This window comes from Cydia splendana, chromosome 7, assembly GCF_910591565.1.
Source record: "Cydia splendana chromosome 7, ilCydSple1.2, whole genome shotgun sequence".
In the NCBI taxonomy this organism is placed as follows: domain Eukaryota; kingdom Metazoa; phylum Arthropoda; class Insecta; order Lepidoptera; family Tortricidae; genus Cydia; species Cydia splendana.
Window position 1 is genome coordinate 13458994 of NC_085966.1, and position 16793 is coordinate 13475786.

Genomic DNA, 16793 nt, shown 5'->3' on the forward strand with positions numbered 1-16793 from the left:
CTTGGAAACAGTGTGGGGTGGAACATTGGGGTCTTAATTTATTTTAGAAACTAACCTACAATGACTGAAACCTTTATGCTCATATGATGTAATATGTCAAAAGAGGTACACTAGTTGTGCTAACTCAATTTTGGGTGACTTGTGGGTTGGAACGTTATTGCGTAACTACGTCCATTTAATCACTAACAAGCACGTGTAATTTGACTACATACAATTTTAAACGCAGCTGATGTCTACTTAGCACAGTATAGCTGGAGCCGGGTAACACAATGGTTCTCCTAATGTCTCTCTGGCGGGCAATAACCCATACTAAAGCCTTAGAGGACTCCAGTGGCGAAATGGAAACAACATTTTTTGAGACCGTCTATCGCATCACTTATATAGCAGGTACCTACCTACAATGTTGCAGTTTGCGGCAGAAATACGAGTAGGTATAAGCGGGCGAGGTTGAGGTGTTCAATTCAAATATAGTCTGCGCATGCTGTTTTACTTAGGTACCGAGTAGGTACCTGTAGTATTTGTTACTGTAGTTTTGAGTGTTTAACTCATACTTTAGCTACGTCTGTTTCTGAATGTACGAATTAGGATACGCACACGCAACTTTGTTCGAAAGAATAAGACTCCATCACGTTATAATGATGCTTACTAACGGCATAACGGTTTTCTCGATGGTACAATGAAAAATTCCCTTATCTTTATTGAAAAGAAATTCCATTATGAATGTCTAGTATCGCGTATTATATAAAGGAGTTTTTCCTATCTGACGCATCGCTAGGAGGAAAATCTGTTTGTTCTTGAACAAGCTCAGCAAAGAACGAATTGTTGAGTCTGAGTCAATTATGTCGGCATCCTTTCGCAGACGGTTTCAGTGGAATCCAATTACTAAAGTATTAGTTTTCTTAAAAAAAGGCTCGCCTCCCTACCTACTGGTTTCATTGCAAATATATTTTATACATAAGTTTAGCAGCAAAAAGTGCAGTAGGAGCTACATAACTCATTAATAGATAAAGTAATGACCTATTTAACAAAAGTTCCGATCTTAGAAACAATAGGTGTTGTAAAGGTTATTGACGACATGATAATTAACTGAAACGTTATTCCTTTCAACACTTTAAAGGGGCAAATAATGTATATACATATAATAATATATACATATTTTTATTAAAAAGTTCCGGCGAGAAAATTTTACAGCGAATATTCCATTGAAAGAGCGTGCTGGGAATACGTATAAATACAAAATGTAGAATAAAAAAAAACCTATAATTAAACTTTTGATGATTCTGTCGGGGATTGATCAATGTTGTGGAAAAAATTTTGTTTAATTTAATACTATCACTCTAATAGAAACTAAATATAATTAAGTAGGTGCCTAACATTGAAAATAAATCTTCAATAACGACCGTATCGTTAAGTATAGGGACAGATAAAACCTGGTCTAACTGTTGGCATGTATATTATTTTGTATTACTATGTTCTTGGAGTATGATCTGAGGGTATTTTAAGCTATATCTGATTTAAGAAGGTTTGACATTTTTTTTATTTTAGGGACTTTATAATGCTTTTAATACCGTATAGCAAATATAGTCCGGACAAGCCTATCGAGCTGAATTTGAGACTATTTCACCGACTCTTTGGTACGATTTAAAGTAACAAAAGGTTAATAGGCTGCCAAAACATGTAATAATCTAAGTGTCCCCTTCATGATTGCTCAATTGAGCAGCTGCGGAATAAATGTGGTGAATTATTATTTTTACATAAAAACGATTTTTCACCCCATGTTTTGGAATCCCTTCAATTTCTGATGCAAGCGAAATGACGGAGACAGCAAGAAGAATAAGCTAAAAACTAAAGCCTAACGGACATTCATGGCGTTGATCCGTCGCTAGAGCGGGTCGATATAACGCTCCATGATAGTTATATTTTATAATTATTAGAGGTCAAAGTCAGAGTTGTCGTAAGTAACATGCCATATTCTCTAAAAGGCCACCATGCACAGATCCATAACTTTTTTTTAACGAAAAGAAATGATTAGACTATGTCCAGATGTTTCGCTATACGAATCATGTGTAATAGCTGTTTACATAGTCCCTACGATTTTTTTTGTGTGATATTGTCTTGTTCGCAAACCGCAAATTTTCTTGTAGTATAATGTCGTTATTGGTACTCGAGAGGATTGGGTAAACTTCGTCCAAACCATATGCTTAACGTCAAGCTTCCAGGACTATCGTCTGTGTCACATATCTGTGTACCTTATTAAAGCACTAATTAAACACATGTGTAATTTTGAAATAAAAATATAATACCAAAAAAACGGCTAAGTAAAGTCCCCATACTTAACGATACGGTCTTTATCATCTGGATAGAAGATCTCGAAATAACTGTAGTTAAAATATACCGGGTGTGGCCTGTAACATGAGCAAAAAATTTAACTGTAGGCTGTACTCCTTATACTGACCAACATTTGTTCAGCGACTTTTAAAAATAACTTGTGGTTTGATTTATAATACACTTTAAAGTTTATTCTAAGACGCAATGTATTGCGAATTTTGTTATGTTTAAGGCGTGACAAGCAACGTCAATCACAATGATATGGCGTGGCGATGGCGTCCATTGAAGATAATATTTATTTTGTATGAAAAATAGGGAGTCTAAATACTTCATAATTTTTAAAAGTTGTTGAACAAAAGTGTCACGTACCGTTTGAGGAGTACAAACTATGTTTTAGTTCTTTGCTCGTGTTACAGGCCACACCCGGTATAAAGGGGCCCACTGATTAACAGTCCGCCGGACGGTATCGGCCTGTCAGTTAGAACAAAATTTTGACAGTTCCGAACAACTGACAGGCCGATACCTTCCGGCGGGCTGTTAACAGTCCGCCGGACGGTATCGGCCTGTCAGTCAGAACAAAATTTTGACAGTTCCGAACAACTTGTTTTGTGCAGTTTTAAAAGCTTGTTGTATCAAAAATATTGTTTATACTTAAAGAAAAGTTTTAGGTGTAAGTACATGCTACTTTTGTAGATACTAAGTTCAATTCAATTTACTATCCTTCTTACCCTTAACTATTATCCTGCGTAACTCCCTGCATTGTATATATTAGATTTGTATGTAGATATATATATACAGGGTGTCCCTAGCCATTGGACAAAGCCGAAATGTACATATGCATTATAGTGATAGCGGCAGGTACAGCCTGAAATTCGGGAATCAGCTGCAAATGGTGTTAAAGGTATGAACATCGGCACGATTAATCTTTAGGCCATTTGAATCAATATGACCCGTAGCACAAAAAAAAAACAAACGGAAAGGAGTTATGACGTCATCTTTTTTTTTTGTATATAAAAAAAAATTGTTCAGAAACCTATCGTGTGTGGTATTAAATGAAAGGGCATTTTGAGCCGGTTCTAAAAATATATCACATTATTATTTTTCCGTCACTTGCATTCAATTAAAATAAAAATAATTTTCAAAACATACCAAGTTTGGGCTCCTCCAAATACGAAACCGTTGAATTATTTTTTGTAAAATATACCTCAAGTAATACCCAATATTCTCATATTTAACCCCATGAAATTAAATTCGAAAATATTTAGTTTTAGTATTTTTTTTTAAATTTTTTATTATTACAAATTGTGAGGGCATTTATTTGTGTGTTCATCATCATCATCACACAAATAAATGCCCTTACCAGGGCTTGTATATATGTGTATATGGGCATTTATTTGTGTGATGATGATAATGAACACACAAATAAATGCCCTTACCAGGATTCGAACCTGGGACCTCCTGCTTCATAGGCAGGGTCACTATCGACTAGGCTAGGAGGCCGTTTCATTGATAGATTGATAGATCACAATTTGTAATAATAATTTTTATTTTAAAAATACTAAAACTAAATATTTTCGAAATTAATTTCTTGGGGTTAGATATGAGGATATTGGGTATTACTTGAGGTATATTTTACAAAAAGAATTCAACGGTTTCGTATCTGGAGGAGCCCAAACTTGGTATGTTTTGAAAAATATTTTTATTTTAATTGAATGCAAGTGACGGAAATATAATAAAGTGATATATTTTTAGAACCGGCTCAAAATGCCCTTTCATTTAATACCACACACGATATATTTCTGAACAATTTTTTTTTTCATACAAAAAAAAAGATAACGTTCCGTTTTTTTTTTGGTGCTACGGCTCAAATTGATTCAAATGGCCTAAAGATTAATCGTGCCGATTTTCATACCTTTAACACCATTTGCAGCTGATTTTGGTCAACCGATTGCACTATTAGGGTATTTAGAACCAGTATACAAAGTATCATAACAATCGGTGTAGCGTAGCGGTTACGAAGAAATTAACAATTTACGATTTTTTTACTTTGGAGCAACCTGTATGTTAGGGTGGGTCATTTTTACTTTTTTTTTATTTAATAGGGGGCACAGTTAAAAAAAGGTGCCATTTGGTAATTAATTATTGCACATATTTTTATTTTATTTTTAGCTTTAATTTTACTGCCTCCGGATTTTAGTCAAAGTTTTTGTTAAATGTATGGACATTATGAAAAAAAAAATGTTTCTTTTTAGTGCTTTTTTATTTATTTATTGGCTCTGAACCTTTACCATGCTATTTCGAGCTAAAAATGGTATAAGTTTTTAGCTAAAGTTTGAATAAAGAGACGATACATAAGTATACTCCGCAGACCATACAAAATATAACAATATTTATATGAAAACTTTGAAATGGATCCGGAGGCAGAAAATGAATTCCGATTACAGAATAATTTGAAATACTATTTATTGGCATTATAACCCAACTTTTTGTAACTGTGCCCGAAGGATAACTAATACTTTTTTTTTCTCCATACACGAGTGACCCACCCTACTGTATGTGTTAGTAGCTCCTGAGCAAAGAATATAATACTCACTAGGAGCTCCTGAGGTAATAAATAGTATGAAACCTTCTTCGACCGTTTTGATTATCTTTTTCATTTATGACATTAATAAGATTCTGACTTTTGACAAATGTCATCATTGCCGCACATTTTCAAACAAATTGTCAAAAGCACTGCCAATGATTAATACAGTATGTTTCTTTTTGTTGTCGATTATGGGAAATAACTTTTGTTTGATAATTTATTTTTTTATCTTTTGTTCTAATTAAAAAAAATATTACCGTTAGAGCATTTCTGAGAAGTAACCCTACGTGGGATTTCAGGGTTTGTCCAATGGCTAAGGTCGCCCTGTATATGTATATCAAAGTGTCTACTTCATTAGGGTTGTCGAACTCGGACCATAGCTTCTTCTACAAGCTCTACAGCAACACCGTGAAGCTAATGATAGCAACGTTCATGGTGGCCGAAGTGTGGTACATGTTCACCTTCGCGTCCTCGCTGGACATCGTCATCGAGCAGCTGAATGTCATTCTGATACAAGTGATGGCTCTGTTTCGGTATAGGTACATGGTAAGTGTAAATAAATGCAGAGGAGTTACTTTAGTTATTCTAGTACTTTAAGATATTTAATATAGATCGATTGTTAAAAGCTGGCGCGAGATTGATTGTATTGAACTGGGAACATTAATTTTATGTAATTACTTCTAATAATCTGGTATACCCCTACCACACACCTACAATCAAATTGAAATTATTTATAATTAGCTTCTAATCAGTCTTCATCGAGTGTTTTAAGATTGTTACCCGTTGTTACAACCTCCCTGACATTCACGAAATAATCAATATGAGAACTATCAGCCGCGAGACCCGAGGTCACGGCCTAAGAATTGTTCGCACTCCCACTACTACTAAAGCTGCATATCATTCCTTGTCCAACCGTGTCGTGGCGGCTTGGAACCGTTTACCGGATAGTGTTGTAACAGCTCCTTCGGTCAATGTGTTTAAAAACAGATTGGACAAGTGGCTTTTAAACAATAAGTTAGACTGATGTTACTAGTGATGTGATATCACTTTACAAACTTTGAACTATATAATACTGGACACTGTGTGACGTAGGCTCATCAGCTAAATAGCTGCTCGCCTATAATTATATAATAATATGTATATGTTTATATGTATTTTCTATCGTTTTGTAAGTGTTTTTATATTTTACTTTTATATTCATATTATAAAAACCCTAACTTAAGACGAAAAATAAATAAAGATATAATAATGCTGTTAAGTTGCATTTGAGTAAAATTATTGCAAAATTACTTAAGTCCCTGATTATTTTAAAATAAATGTAAATCTCACAGACACAATCAGTTAGTCGACTGCTATTTTCAAAATCTTTATTCATTTAGCGAATGCACGAGCACGTCTACAAGAACTTGGCAACGTCCATGCAGATCTCAAACCTAGACACGTCGACACCCGCGAGGAAGGCGCTGGTGGAGTACTGGATGGAGAAAAGCGAGACATACTTGAAACTTATGCTCGGATTGGGCAGCCTGACACTAGCCGCATGGTACGAAGAACACACAAATATAAAATATACTGACGAATTGAAAACCCCTCTTTTTTAAGTCCGTATGAAAATATACCTATCTATTTTCTGTCCGTCTACTGTCTACGCAGTTACAGTGTATAACACGACAGAATGCGTGTAGTATGTTGTGTTAACGTACCTACCTTCCAGTACTAAAACAGAAAGGAAAATGTGAAAAGTACCGATTCTAGTCAAATAAAGCTTAACACAGATTTTACTTAAATCAATACTTTCAAGAGAAAATACAAGAAAATCTGCTCCTCGGCTACTTCTCAGACTTATTTGGATAGAAGTTGCCAGCGGTTATTTAAGTCCAGTCGCCAATTGTTTTGAATTGAATAATTTTCTATTTGCATTGAAGTGTTGCCAAAGGAACGAAGGCCTTCGTCAATGAAGATAGATTTAAATATTGTCACTTGCGTAGGTACTTGAAAGTAGGTAATTTGAAACTCCGATTTAACATGTTAATAAGGTAACTAAGTTTTGCAAATTATTTAGCTTTAATATAGGTTCGAGGAATCAACATTCAAAAATAACGCAGATATGTTTTCCCTCCCTGCCAGGTATGTTTACCCTTTGGTGGACGACATAGAATACAATCTAACCGTGGGCCTGCGGCTAGGCGTGGATTTCAGGAGGCCCTCGCGGTATCCCATCGTGTACACCATTCACATCGTCGCCTTCCACTATACCGCCTTCTTCATAATGGTCAACGACGTCATCATGCAGGCGCACCTCATACACCTCGTTTGCCAGTATACGGTTCTGGCTGACTGCTTCGAGAATATTCTAGACGATTGCGAGAAGGACTTTAAAGGTAAATGAGCTGAGTTGTTTGCAAAGGGTGAGTGAGTAAACATGACGGATTTGTACCTTAGATACAATCCGGCAGATGTTTTAAGTGTTCGCGAATTACCATTGCTAATTGAGATTGGTCATCAACATGCTCTTGGATGGTGTAATTTCATTTGAAAAGCAAATATTTGTAAATTTAACAGAGTAAGTATCTTAATAAGGAAGGGTGCCTATAAAAAGAATCAGCAAAACGAGCTTATCAATTAACAGTGTATGACTGTACTCGTAATGTGAGATGTGAGTGAGTAACAGGGTGATGATCACGGGTTTTTTGATGAGCCAAATTGGAAGCTGTCACTTGAATATTTGAATAAATATATTTATGTTGCTAAATAAAGATTTAGTTTATTGCGTATGCTTAATATCTTTTTTAGGTTTAAGCAGAGACCAACTTGTTCGTGACAGCCGCTTCAGAGAAGTTTATATTTCCCGGCTGGGCCTTCTGGTTGAACAACACAAAAAGATTTTGATGTAACTATTATATAATAATTTTAAACTTTCGTAACTATTATACCTACTACTTAATTATAATATCCCATTGAAACCTTCAAATTGTTCTAAGTGATGCGCTTACGGTTAGTTAATCGATTTACGTTTTATGTTTTCCTTACGTTCGGAATTTAATGTTATCCATGACAAACAGTGGATCCACAAGCGGCACAAGTGGCACCAAAAGACAGGTCTTCATAAGGAAATCACAAAGGAAAATTTTCCTTCACTTAAATTAGGTAAAACAGTTAATGATTAATCTAGTAACTCAAAAGTCAAATCCGTCCAATTAAATTATGCTAATTTCCTAGATAAATCATGACAAAACTTTATACTTAATTATAAGATTTGTCAAACTTGATAAAGTGTTTATCACAATTTTGGACACTAAGATAATTTAGAGTTTCACTTCTAATAGAATTATATAGTAATTTAAAGTAGAGCCTTCCCTACTAGTTTTTTGAACCACGTAACACTTTGTATAGACATTATTGTATTTACGTCTATTAGTAACTTAAGTTGGTATAAACCTTGAGATCTCTTTTTTCAATTGTAATTTTAGGAAGAAATTTGCAACTGCCAATTAATTTTACAACAGTAAAGCAGCTCTGCAGTTGCCATCCGAACTTCGCCTTATAAATATAATGTATCTGTATCGGTATGAAAGGTCAGATGGCAATCGCTTTCGTAAAAACTAGTGCCTACGTCAAATCATGGGATTAGTTGTCAAGCGGAGCCCAGGCTCCCATGAGCCGTGGCAAAAATGCCGGGATAACGCAAGGAAGAAGAAGAGTATCTGTATCGGTACAGCAGCAACAACAGCATACTTACCCGAGGATGACAGCGAGCGTCTTCGGCGCTTATATTTTATGGTTAAAAACGCTGCTAATTTAATATTCACTTATAACTTCAGGCACACTATGGAGCTCCGTAAGACCATAAGCCCGCCGATGTTGGGACAAGTGGCAGCAAGCAGCTTGCAAATTTGTTTCGCGGGTTATCAAGTCGCGTTGGTAAGAGTTTATTAAGCTGTTCGTAAATTAAATGCCTATGTAATTTAATGATATTGCACGTTACACCCATGTCAGATTGAATCATGCTATGAACTTATTTAAATGAAATTAATGAAACATATGTATAAAAAAGTATTTCGCAGTTTCTGTTTCGCATTTTCCGGTTAGCGCTTGGATAATCAACATGGGCAACTGTAGGGACCTGACACAAAACGAAATAGTTATATTTAGAGTCTGTTCGGAAAGAGAAGAGTCGTGGAATGTATTGGGACCCATACATTCCACGACTCTTCTCTTTCCGAACAGACTCTAAATATAACTATTCTTGACTCTTCTCTTTCCGCACAGACTAGTCGTTTTTAAACAGCTGGTGTAAAATTATTTTGACTTTATTCCTAACCTCTGAAATTGGATACCCAATAACAATAGAGGTCATTTCGAATTCGGTTTCCCCAATAGCCTTAAAATCTCTTATATGTATTTGGTGTTCGTATTCTTTCCCCTATTTTCCTGATATCATCACGAATGACTTACGAAAACAGTGAGTTTCATAACAAATAACAATTTATATTTAGGACAACCACTTAAAATAACAAACCTTTAAGTTCTAACTGTGCTTATATAATTATGTCATTAAGAAACTGAGATATTATTTTCAGACGTTGACCGTGAGTTTCATTAAGTTCTTCATGACTCTGCTGTTCCTCGGCTACAACTTGTTCGAGCTGTTCGTAATCTGTCGATGGTGCGATGAGATTAAAATTCAGGTAAGACACCTCTTATTAAGTACATATATTTAATTAAATAAATCCTAATGTACTTTATGTACTGCAGTTAGAGTACGTTTATAAATTCATTATTACTCTACCTACCCCATTATTACAATAGTTTATGAATATTAAAGTATGGTATGGCACGCTTGAATATTTGATACCCAAAAATACCAACGCAAGAATGGCCAAACAGATTTAAGTTACATTTGGCATACAAATAGCAGAAACCTCGATAAAAATATGTTACAGGGCACGCCTGAATAGCGCAATCAACTTTAGCCATAAATTCCAGTACATAGATAGTTTATAGGATTTTGCTTATTAAATCATAAACAGGTATCAAACAAAACGCTATTTGTGCTAGTGGACGATTTTAAATGTCCGACCTATGAAATACTATAGCAGCATATGTGATGATGTCGTCATCATAATAGTCCGACTAGATTACATAACCACAGCCGACATTAAATAATTTTGAAGTCTTATTTATTTTATTTTGTCAGAGCGAGAACATAAACAATGCGCTGTACTGCTCAGGCTGGGAGTGCGGGGTGGCCACCATGGCAGGAGTGCGCGCGCGCCTCATGCTGGTCGCCACGCGGGCCTCTAAGCCGCTCGTGCTCACTGCGGGTGGCATCACAGAACTATCGCTCAACTCCTACTCTAACGTATGTGCCGCGTCAGTGTTTTATATGTCAGAACCAGAACATCAACTCGTTGTCCGCTCGGTCTGGAATGGATGGCCAGTAACTTCTACTTTATCGTTTGTGCCGCGTCAATCGGCATGCGCCATCTTTCTACGTCAGTCGGGTCAGTCCCTCACTGCTCAGGATCGTGATCTAGATGGAAATATAACACTAGGCTCCACCAATTGTATGTAACTATTGCATCCTTGCTTTGGGACACTTGGTCGGACCGCTGGCTGCGCGCTGTCTTAAAATCAGGAACAGCAATTTTTGAGTAGTCGCAAGTTTTTACACGACTTTCCCAAAAAGGAGTGTTTTGTTATATGTATTCTTTAAAACTTCATGTAGGTACCGTAAAATGGGGTGAGTAGGGTCAAAACTGAAATTCAAACCTCGATAACATTTTATTTTTACATATGAATACTGAATGGTGTATATAATGACTTAATGAGTGTTCCGGACGTTTGTATTTTATTTTGGGTAGTTCCATTTCATAACTTTGACGATAAAGAGGAAAACCCACCTCACCCCGTAGTGCCTCGTATTTGGGGTGAGAGGGGTTTTCATACAAAGGTGATTTTGGAAGATTGTTGGATCGATTTTTTTTATTATGCATATTACTATAGCTCCATTTTAAATTGGAATACATTATTTTTGTAGCAGTAGCCTTAAAATCCCTTCTCACCCCCCTTCTCTTCCCATTCATAAACCACCTCTCCCCGCGAAACCTACTCACCCTGTGTGTGTGTGTGTGTGTGTGTGTGTGTGTGTGTGTGTGTGTGTGTGTGTGTGTGTGTGTGTGTGTGTGTGTATGTGTGTGTGTGTGTGTGTGTGTGTGTGTGTGTGTGTGTGTGTGTGTGTGTTTGTGTTTGTATTGTGTGTGTGTGTTGTATAATATGAGTATCTCCTATAAGTCGGAAGCTTCATAAAATGTACTATTGGAAACATCTTAAAATAACTTTATTGTTTTTACATTTTCAGTTGGTGAAGACTTCATACAGTGCTCTTACAGTTTTACTTCGCCTACGTCACGAGTAAACAGCAGATAGTTTAGAACAATTCGACCGTAGCTAAAGCTTGAACAGCGAGCGTGTAAAACAGGGAAACTGTTCTCAGATCATTCACAATTTCCTTTTAAGTCGCAAAAGACACCTGTCATCAATTAAATATTCCACTCATTATCTCACAAAAATTACATGAAGAGCACAAAACACGTAATAATGGCACCTCCTGTATTTTTATGTAAATTGGGACCAATTGTAAGAAACTTATTTACATCTGCACAAAACAATTTGGAATAATGTTAGTGAACGTGGTCTCGTCCGAATACTAATTATAAATGCTGGAAGTAGACTCGGGCCTCAAAGTCGGAGGGACAACTGGAGTGAACGCATCGCGCCATTTTAGTTCAGACAAGATGAATGTCGTCGGATACTTGATTACGCTTGCTAATCTCCAGGTAAATATACAATGCATTAGTTTAAAGTAAATTTTATCGAATTAACGTTTTAATAAAATGCGTGTGGTTTAATATTTGTAACCAGAGTTTTTAGTGACATCAACTTAAACTTGGAATTTATAAAGACCTTAACTAATTAAGCACTAATGCTTCGTACTCTCACATAACGTTTGTGAAACCGAGATTAATCATCTGAGAGTAAGTAATGTCAAATCAAACCATGATTTGATACTGCTGCATGCTGCTCGAACTAATTTCCAATTTCAATATAAGTAAAAAAATCTCGAAAAGTATTTTCGTTTAAACATAAAATAGTTATTTGTTTTACGAGGGGACAAAGTTGTTGTTTAAATCCTCTTGGTAATAGTGACGCCCGGGCAAGCGAAAAATTCTAAAATTGAAAAGTAAAATGTTGAGCGAAACACAATTTTTTTCTCACACAAATTTTGTAACATTACAAATCAAATCCAAATTAAGCTATTAAATATTTATCATTCAAAATCATCCCTTAAAATTCAATGCCAAGGGCCAACATGAGGAAACAACTCAAATATTGCATCTAATTATATTGTCACTGTTGTGGATAAAATGCTACTTTCTCATCGATTTTTGATGAATAAAGAGAGCCGACGAGCTGGTATGCTGAAAATAATGTTTTGCTTTTTCAGAGTTTCCAAGACTCTGGTGGGCCATTAAAGGACTTTTCCATACGAGTAAGCGAAGTGCAGACACTTGCAAACGAGTTGAGGAATAACCACCCCGAGTTCACCCTTGAGGGTTTCATACAGACCGGCTACTGCCAGGTTGGCAACATCGGCAAGTACTTGTCTCAGAACCTGCGCAACTATCTCTTTCACGGCAACGTGAATCCTAAAGAGGATGGCGTCATTCTGACTCTTAACTATTCTAACCGAACTCCAACGCCACAAGGCTCCATCACTGACCAAAAAGACGGGACCCTGTCTTACTACGTACATAAAACTGAGGATCTTAGTAAGGGCGAAAGGCAGAATCTCTACAGGTACTTGGACACTATCAAAGGATACAAGCGCAACAAAAGAGCTGTGTTTGACATGGTAAATTAACACGTCACGTAGAGCTAGCATCTGTCTTAAAACAATAGTTGAATACTTCACACTTGTTTGTAATACGACCTTACAGTATTTTATAAAGCAGATTAATAAAAGTAGTAAGCACAATTACAGTTTTCTTCATTTGGACCAATAGGTTCAATAGACGTAGCTTTAGGTACCTACCTCCAAATAACCGTAAATTTAAGAACCCCTGATGAAAATTTTGACAGCGCCTTATGATGGTTAAAATATTACTTATGAATCATTCATATACCAGAATATCACAAATCCTTTACAGATAACCGTATCATCTGCGGCAAATTCTGGAAAAAGATGGGCTAAACTAATTAGTATGCATAAACAACATGGTAACAACAAGCAAGACTCTCCCTCGTAATACTTACGTGTAGTCTCTGTTACTTCTTCGGTAACTAGAATACATCATTATATTATTGTACATAGGTAGGTAGATACCGATATGTATAGTGCTTCTAATACGTAAACATGCAACGTACATGTACCTAAATAGGTAGATGCCTGACACTAATAAAATAATGTTTTATCTGACATCTTTTTTCTAAATTAGGTATGCTTATTACATTTCAGCCATATAAGTGAAACATTTGCATAAGTACCTGCTTTGCCAAGATCAATACATTCGTCTACTACTTATTTCATAATAAATTCAAAATAATAAAATAGGTAACACGATTTTGTTGCGTCAAGGGAAAAGCAACATTGTCGTTGTGTTGTTTTGGTTTTATTAAAAGATGTCGAGGGTCTGACGGAGGCACGCACATTATACAAATATTATACGAATTTATGAGTAAGTAAATACACGACCCAATACCCCGGGGAAATTTAGTTAGGCAGTAATAAACATAAGTAAGTAGTAATAGGAAGAGCAAAGAAGACAAGTTTGTAGTTATATCGTTACTATTCAAAATACCTACCTACACTAAATCTCATTGTTCCCTTGCAAGCATAAAGTAGGTACTTATTGCATATATTTGTTAGAGAACTTATTGTAATTATGTAACTTGAACTTATTTTAGATATTATTATATGAATAATACGTAAGTAACGCGGAATATCATTAAAAGTAGGTATTACATTGTTGTATCAACGCCAGCTCTCATATTTCCGATACCATATGGGCACATTATGATAAAGGGCCGCTAGATAGCCGCGTACGCTAGGCAATTACAAAACAAAAACAGAAGCGCGCCCTTTGTTTACTATGACGCATACTGCGTGAACCCATGCAATCTATAAACCGCGGAGTCGTTTACCTTCCGCGCGCCGAGACGGCCGCCATGTGCGCGGACGCGTGAGTGCACAGCCCGAGTCGACGCGCGCGCAGATAGGCCGACCCCGCGGCGGCGCGCGGACATGGTGCGCTGGCTGAGGGCGGCGCTCGTGCTGCTCACCGGCCTTTGCGCCGGCGCCTGGCGCCCCCCGCCGCATCCGATGCTCCTCACCACCATCCACCGCACGCGACGAGAAGCTCCCGACAACACGCGACACCTCCAGCTGCTCGGCTGGCATTTGGAGCTTCAGGAAAACACGGCGATACGATCTCCTTACTACAACGAGTGCCAGTTTTACACGGGACGAGTGCTGTACGAGGAAAAGTCATCAGCGACAGTGACAGAATGCGGGGATCAGCTCTACGGGCTGCTACAAGTAGATGGGGAGGAGTTTGTGCTGCAGCCCACAGGAAAAGAGAACAGTGACGGTACTCATGTGCTCAGGAGAAGAGATGTTTTACTCTCGGAGCAGCCGGCGGCGTATAACCTCACAGGCGACACTGTATCCGATCTTGAACTTGACCTATCTGATGAGGAGCCGGCGACGCCGATGCCGCAAGTGCGTCTGCGGCACAACCATGACCGTAACGTCCAGGAATATCGCAATATGATAGTATCCCGACCCGTGACAGGTGTGTGCTGTTAACCGAGTATCTTAGCAAATTCCGTGGCGGCATTTTTGATGGTGTATTTATCTTTACAGGCCCCCAGGAACTGTGGTTAGAAATGGCCATTGTGGCAGATCACACAATGATGAAGTTTCACGGTCAAGATGAAACACGAGTGAGGCACTATATTTTAGCGTTAATGAATATTGTAAGTACAATCATTTTCGTGAAATTGAATGATGAGATATTTCGGTGTATGCCGATATATTTAGTACCTACATTAGTACATTATTATATATTAGTATAACGTTTTAGGTCAGTGCTATCTTCAACGATCCATCGGTGAGCTCAAACATGACGCTTGTGATCAATCAGTTGTACTTGGAAAACGATCCTGTTGTGAAATACGGGAATGTTAAGAAGACGCTGGAAGCTGTAAACAAATGGAACTACAGACATTTAATGAAATTGCCACCAGGTGAGGCCAATAAACAAAACAACTGACTTATTATAATTTAATTCATAAATGAGAAAGCTTTTTAAGTACATATAGTAACGCAAAATCATCTGAACAGTATTAGTAGAACGGATTAATATTTATGATACCTTTTATCCCAGAACATTAAAACGCGGACAAAGTCACGGGGACATGGGTAATTCGATAATAATATAACGATTTTATATAATTTTAAACAACATACATTTTGTGATTAGTTTTCGCGTCACCACCGCGCGTGGTAATATAAACATGCGGTACTCGGTAGAAAATTATCTTTACTACATGCAGCCTTATTAAAGTTTTTTTAGAACAGCAACACTGTGTTGTTGTCAGGTTTACAAATGGCTGAAAACGGTCAACCTTAACGCGTCACCGCCGTGTTAGAGTTTTAAAAGTAAGTTGCAGTTTCACGTTATTGTTTGTAGAGTCAGACCGTGAAAAGTCTGCAGCGATTTTGATAGCCCACGCAGTGCAAGTGTCATTTTAAACGTCAAACTTCTATGAAATTATGACGTATAAATAACACTTACACTGCGTGGGCTATCAAATCCGCTGCAGACTTTTCTTGGTGCGACTCTAACATAAGATATACCTCATACATTGCAGATTAAGCTAATTATTTAACATTTGCAAAATCAAAGGAAATGTTTATGTAATATCGAACATGTTCCAAAGTATCACGACCGTGGCCTCAAAAATCTGTCACCGCCACGGACTTTTGAGTCCACGTTCGTGACATATAGACACGTGGTCGTGTCATTCTTAATTCGTTTGATTAATTTAGAGGCACATGCACTTTTCAGAAATGCAGTTTTATTAGCTACAGATCATTTGCTGTTATTGCCCGACTGCCAAAGCAAAAAAAATGTTTTTCGCTTGTGTATATGTATGATGTATATCGAATTCTTTGTCACGCTCTACAGCCTTTATAGTTTGACGGATTTCAACGTCTGAGCTGTCATTAGGTTTGTCGTAGTCATAGGAGTGACTTAGGCTATGTTAAAATAACTATATAAATCAAAATAGCCGAGTTGGCCACCAAAATGCCGAAATGTCACGACTGAGGGACACTTTGTCACAACCGTGTTTATGTACTCATTTTATTTACCTTTCCTGAGGGTATTAAGCTTGACCATATGAATCAAAAAATTGCTTTTTGTATGTACTTTTGATATATGTAATAATATGTGAAAAATAAAAACGTATATGAAAAAAAATTTTTTTTGGACACAATGTAAGAATCACCCACATGCATAACTGTTCTAGTACCCAGCCATAGGCATCCATTATAATTACGAAGTTAGGACTCGACCTCATGTTGCAGAAAAAAAAATCGTTTCTTATAAATTATGTCCAGCGAGGTAAGTACTTTTTTAACCTCTTTATCTCTCTCAAAATATTTCTTAGTTATGCTTTACAATAAATAATATAGGTATAGGTAACTATAAACCGGCGAGTAGATAAGGATATTTCTAATTTTTTTAGGTACTCATTAGGGGCAAAACGATGAAAATAGGTACACGGTCTAAAATAAGATTTACCTACGCACGGA

At 36.9% G+C, this 16793-nt stretch overlaps 3 protein-coding genes across 3 annotated transcripts in view; all 3 read left to right on the forward strand.

Annotated features, from left to right (window-relative positions):
* The first annotated feature begins 266 nt into the window (after positions 1–266).
* On the forward strand, positions 267–11429 carry LOC134792188 (putative odorant receptor 92a). Its single transcript, XM_063763428.1, has 9 exons — positions 267–387; positions 5271–5458; positions 6292–6455; positions 7040–7293; positions 7706–7802; positions 8734–8833; positions 9493–9600; positions 10110–10274; positions 11274–11429. Exons 1-9 carry the CDS (start codon positions 270–272, stop codon positions 11328–11330), a joined length of 1251 nt encoding a protein of 416 aa, XP_063619498.1. The 5' UTR covers positions 267–269; the 3' UTR covers positions 11331–11429.
* Positions 11430–11505: 76 nt separating this feature from the next.
* On the forward strand, positions 11506–12870 carry LOC134792189 (uncharacterized). The gene is made up of 2 exons (XM_063763429.1): positions 11506–11751; positions 12420–12870. Exons 1-2 carry the CDS (start codon positions 11632–11634, stop codon positions 12834–12836), a joined length of 537 nt encoding a protein of 178 aa, XP_063619499.1. The 5' UTR covers positions 11506–11631; the 3' UTR covers positions 12837–12870.
* Positions 12871–14086: 1216 nt separating this feature from the next.
* Positions 14087–16793, forward strand: part of LOC134792207 (A disintegrin and metalloproteinase with thrombospondin motifs 1-like) — a 58795-nt gene continuing 56088 nt past the window's right edge. The window contains exons 1-3 of the mRNA XM_063763452.1: positions 14087–14766; positions 14838–14950; positions 15058–15220. Of these exons, the coding sequence (XP_063619522.1) occupies positions 14217–14766; positions 14838–14950; positions 15058–15220 (826 nt within the window). The 5' untranslated portion in view covers positions 14087–14216. The remainder of the gene's footprint in view (positions 14767–14837; positions 14951–15057; positions 15221–16793) is intronic.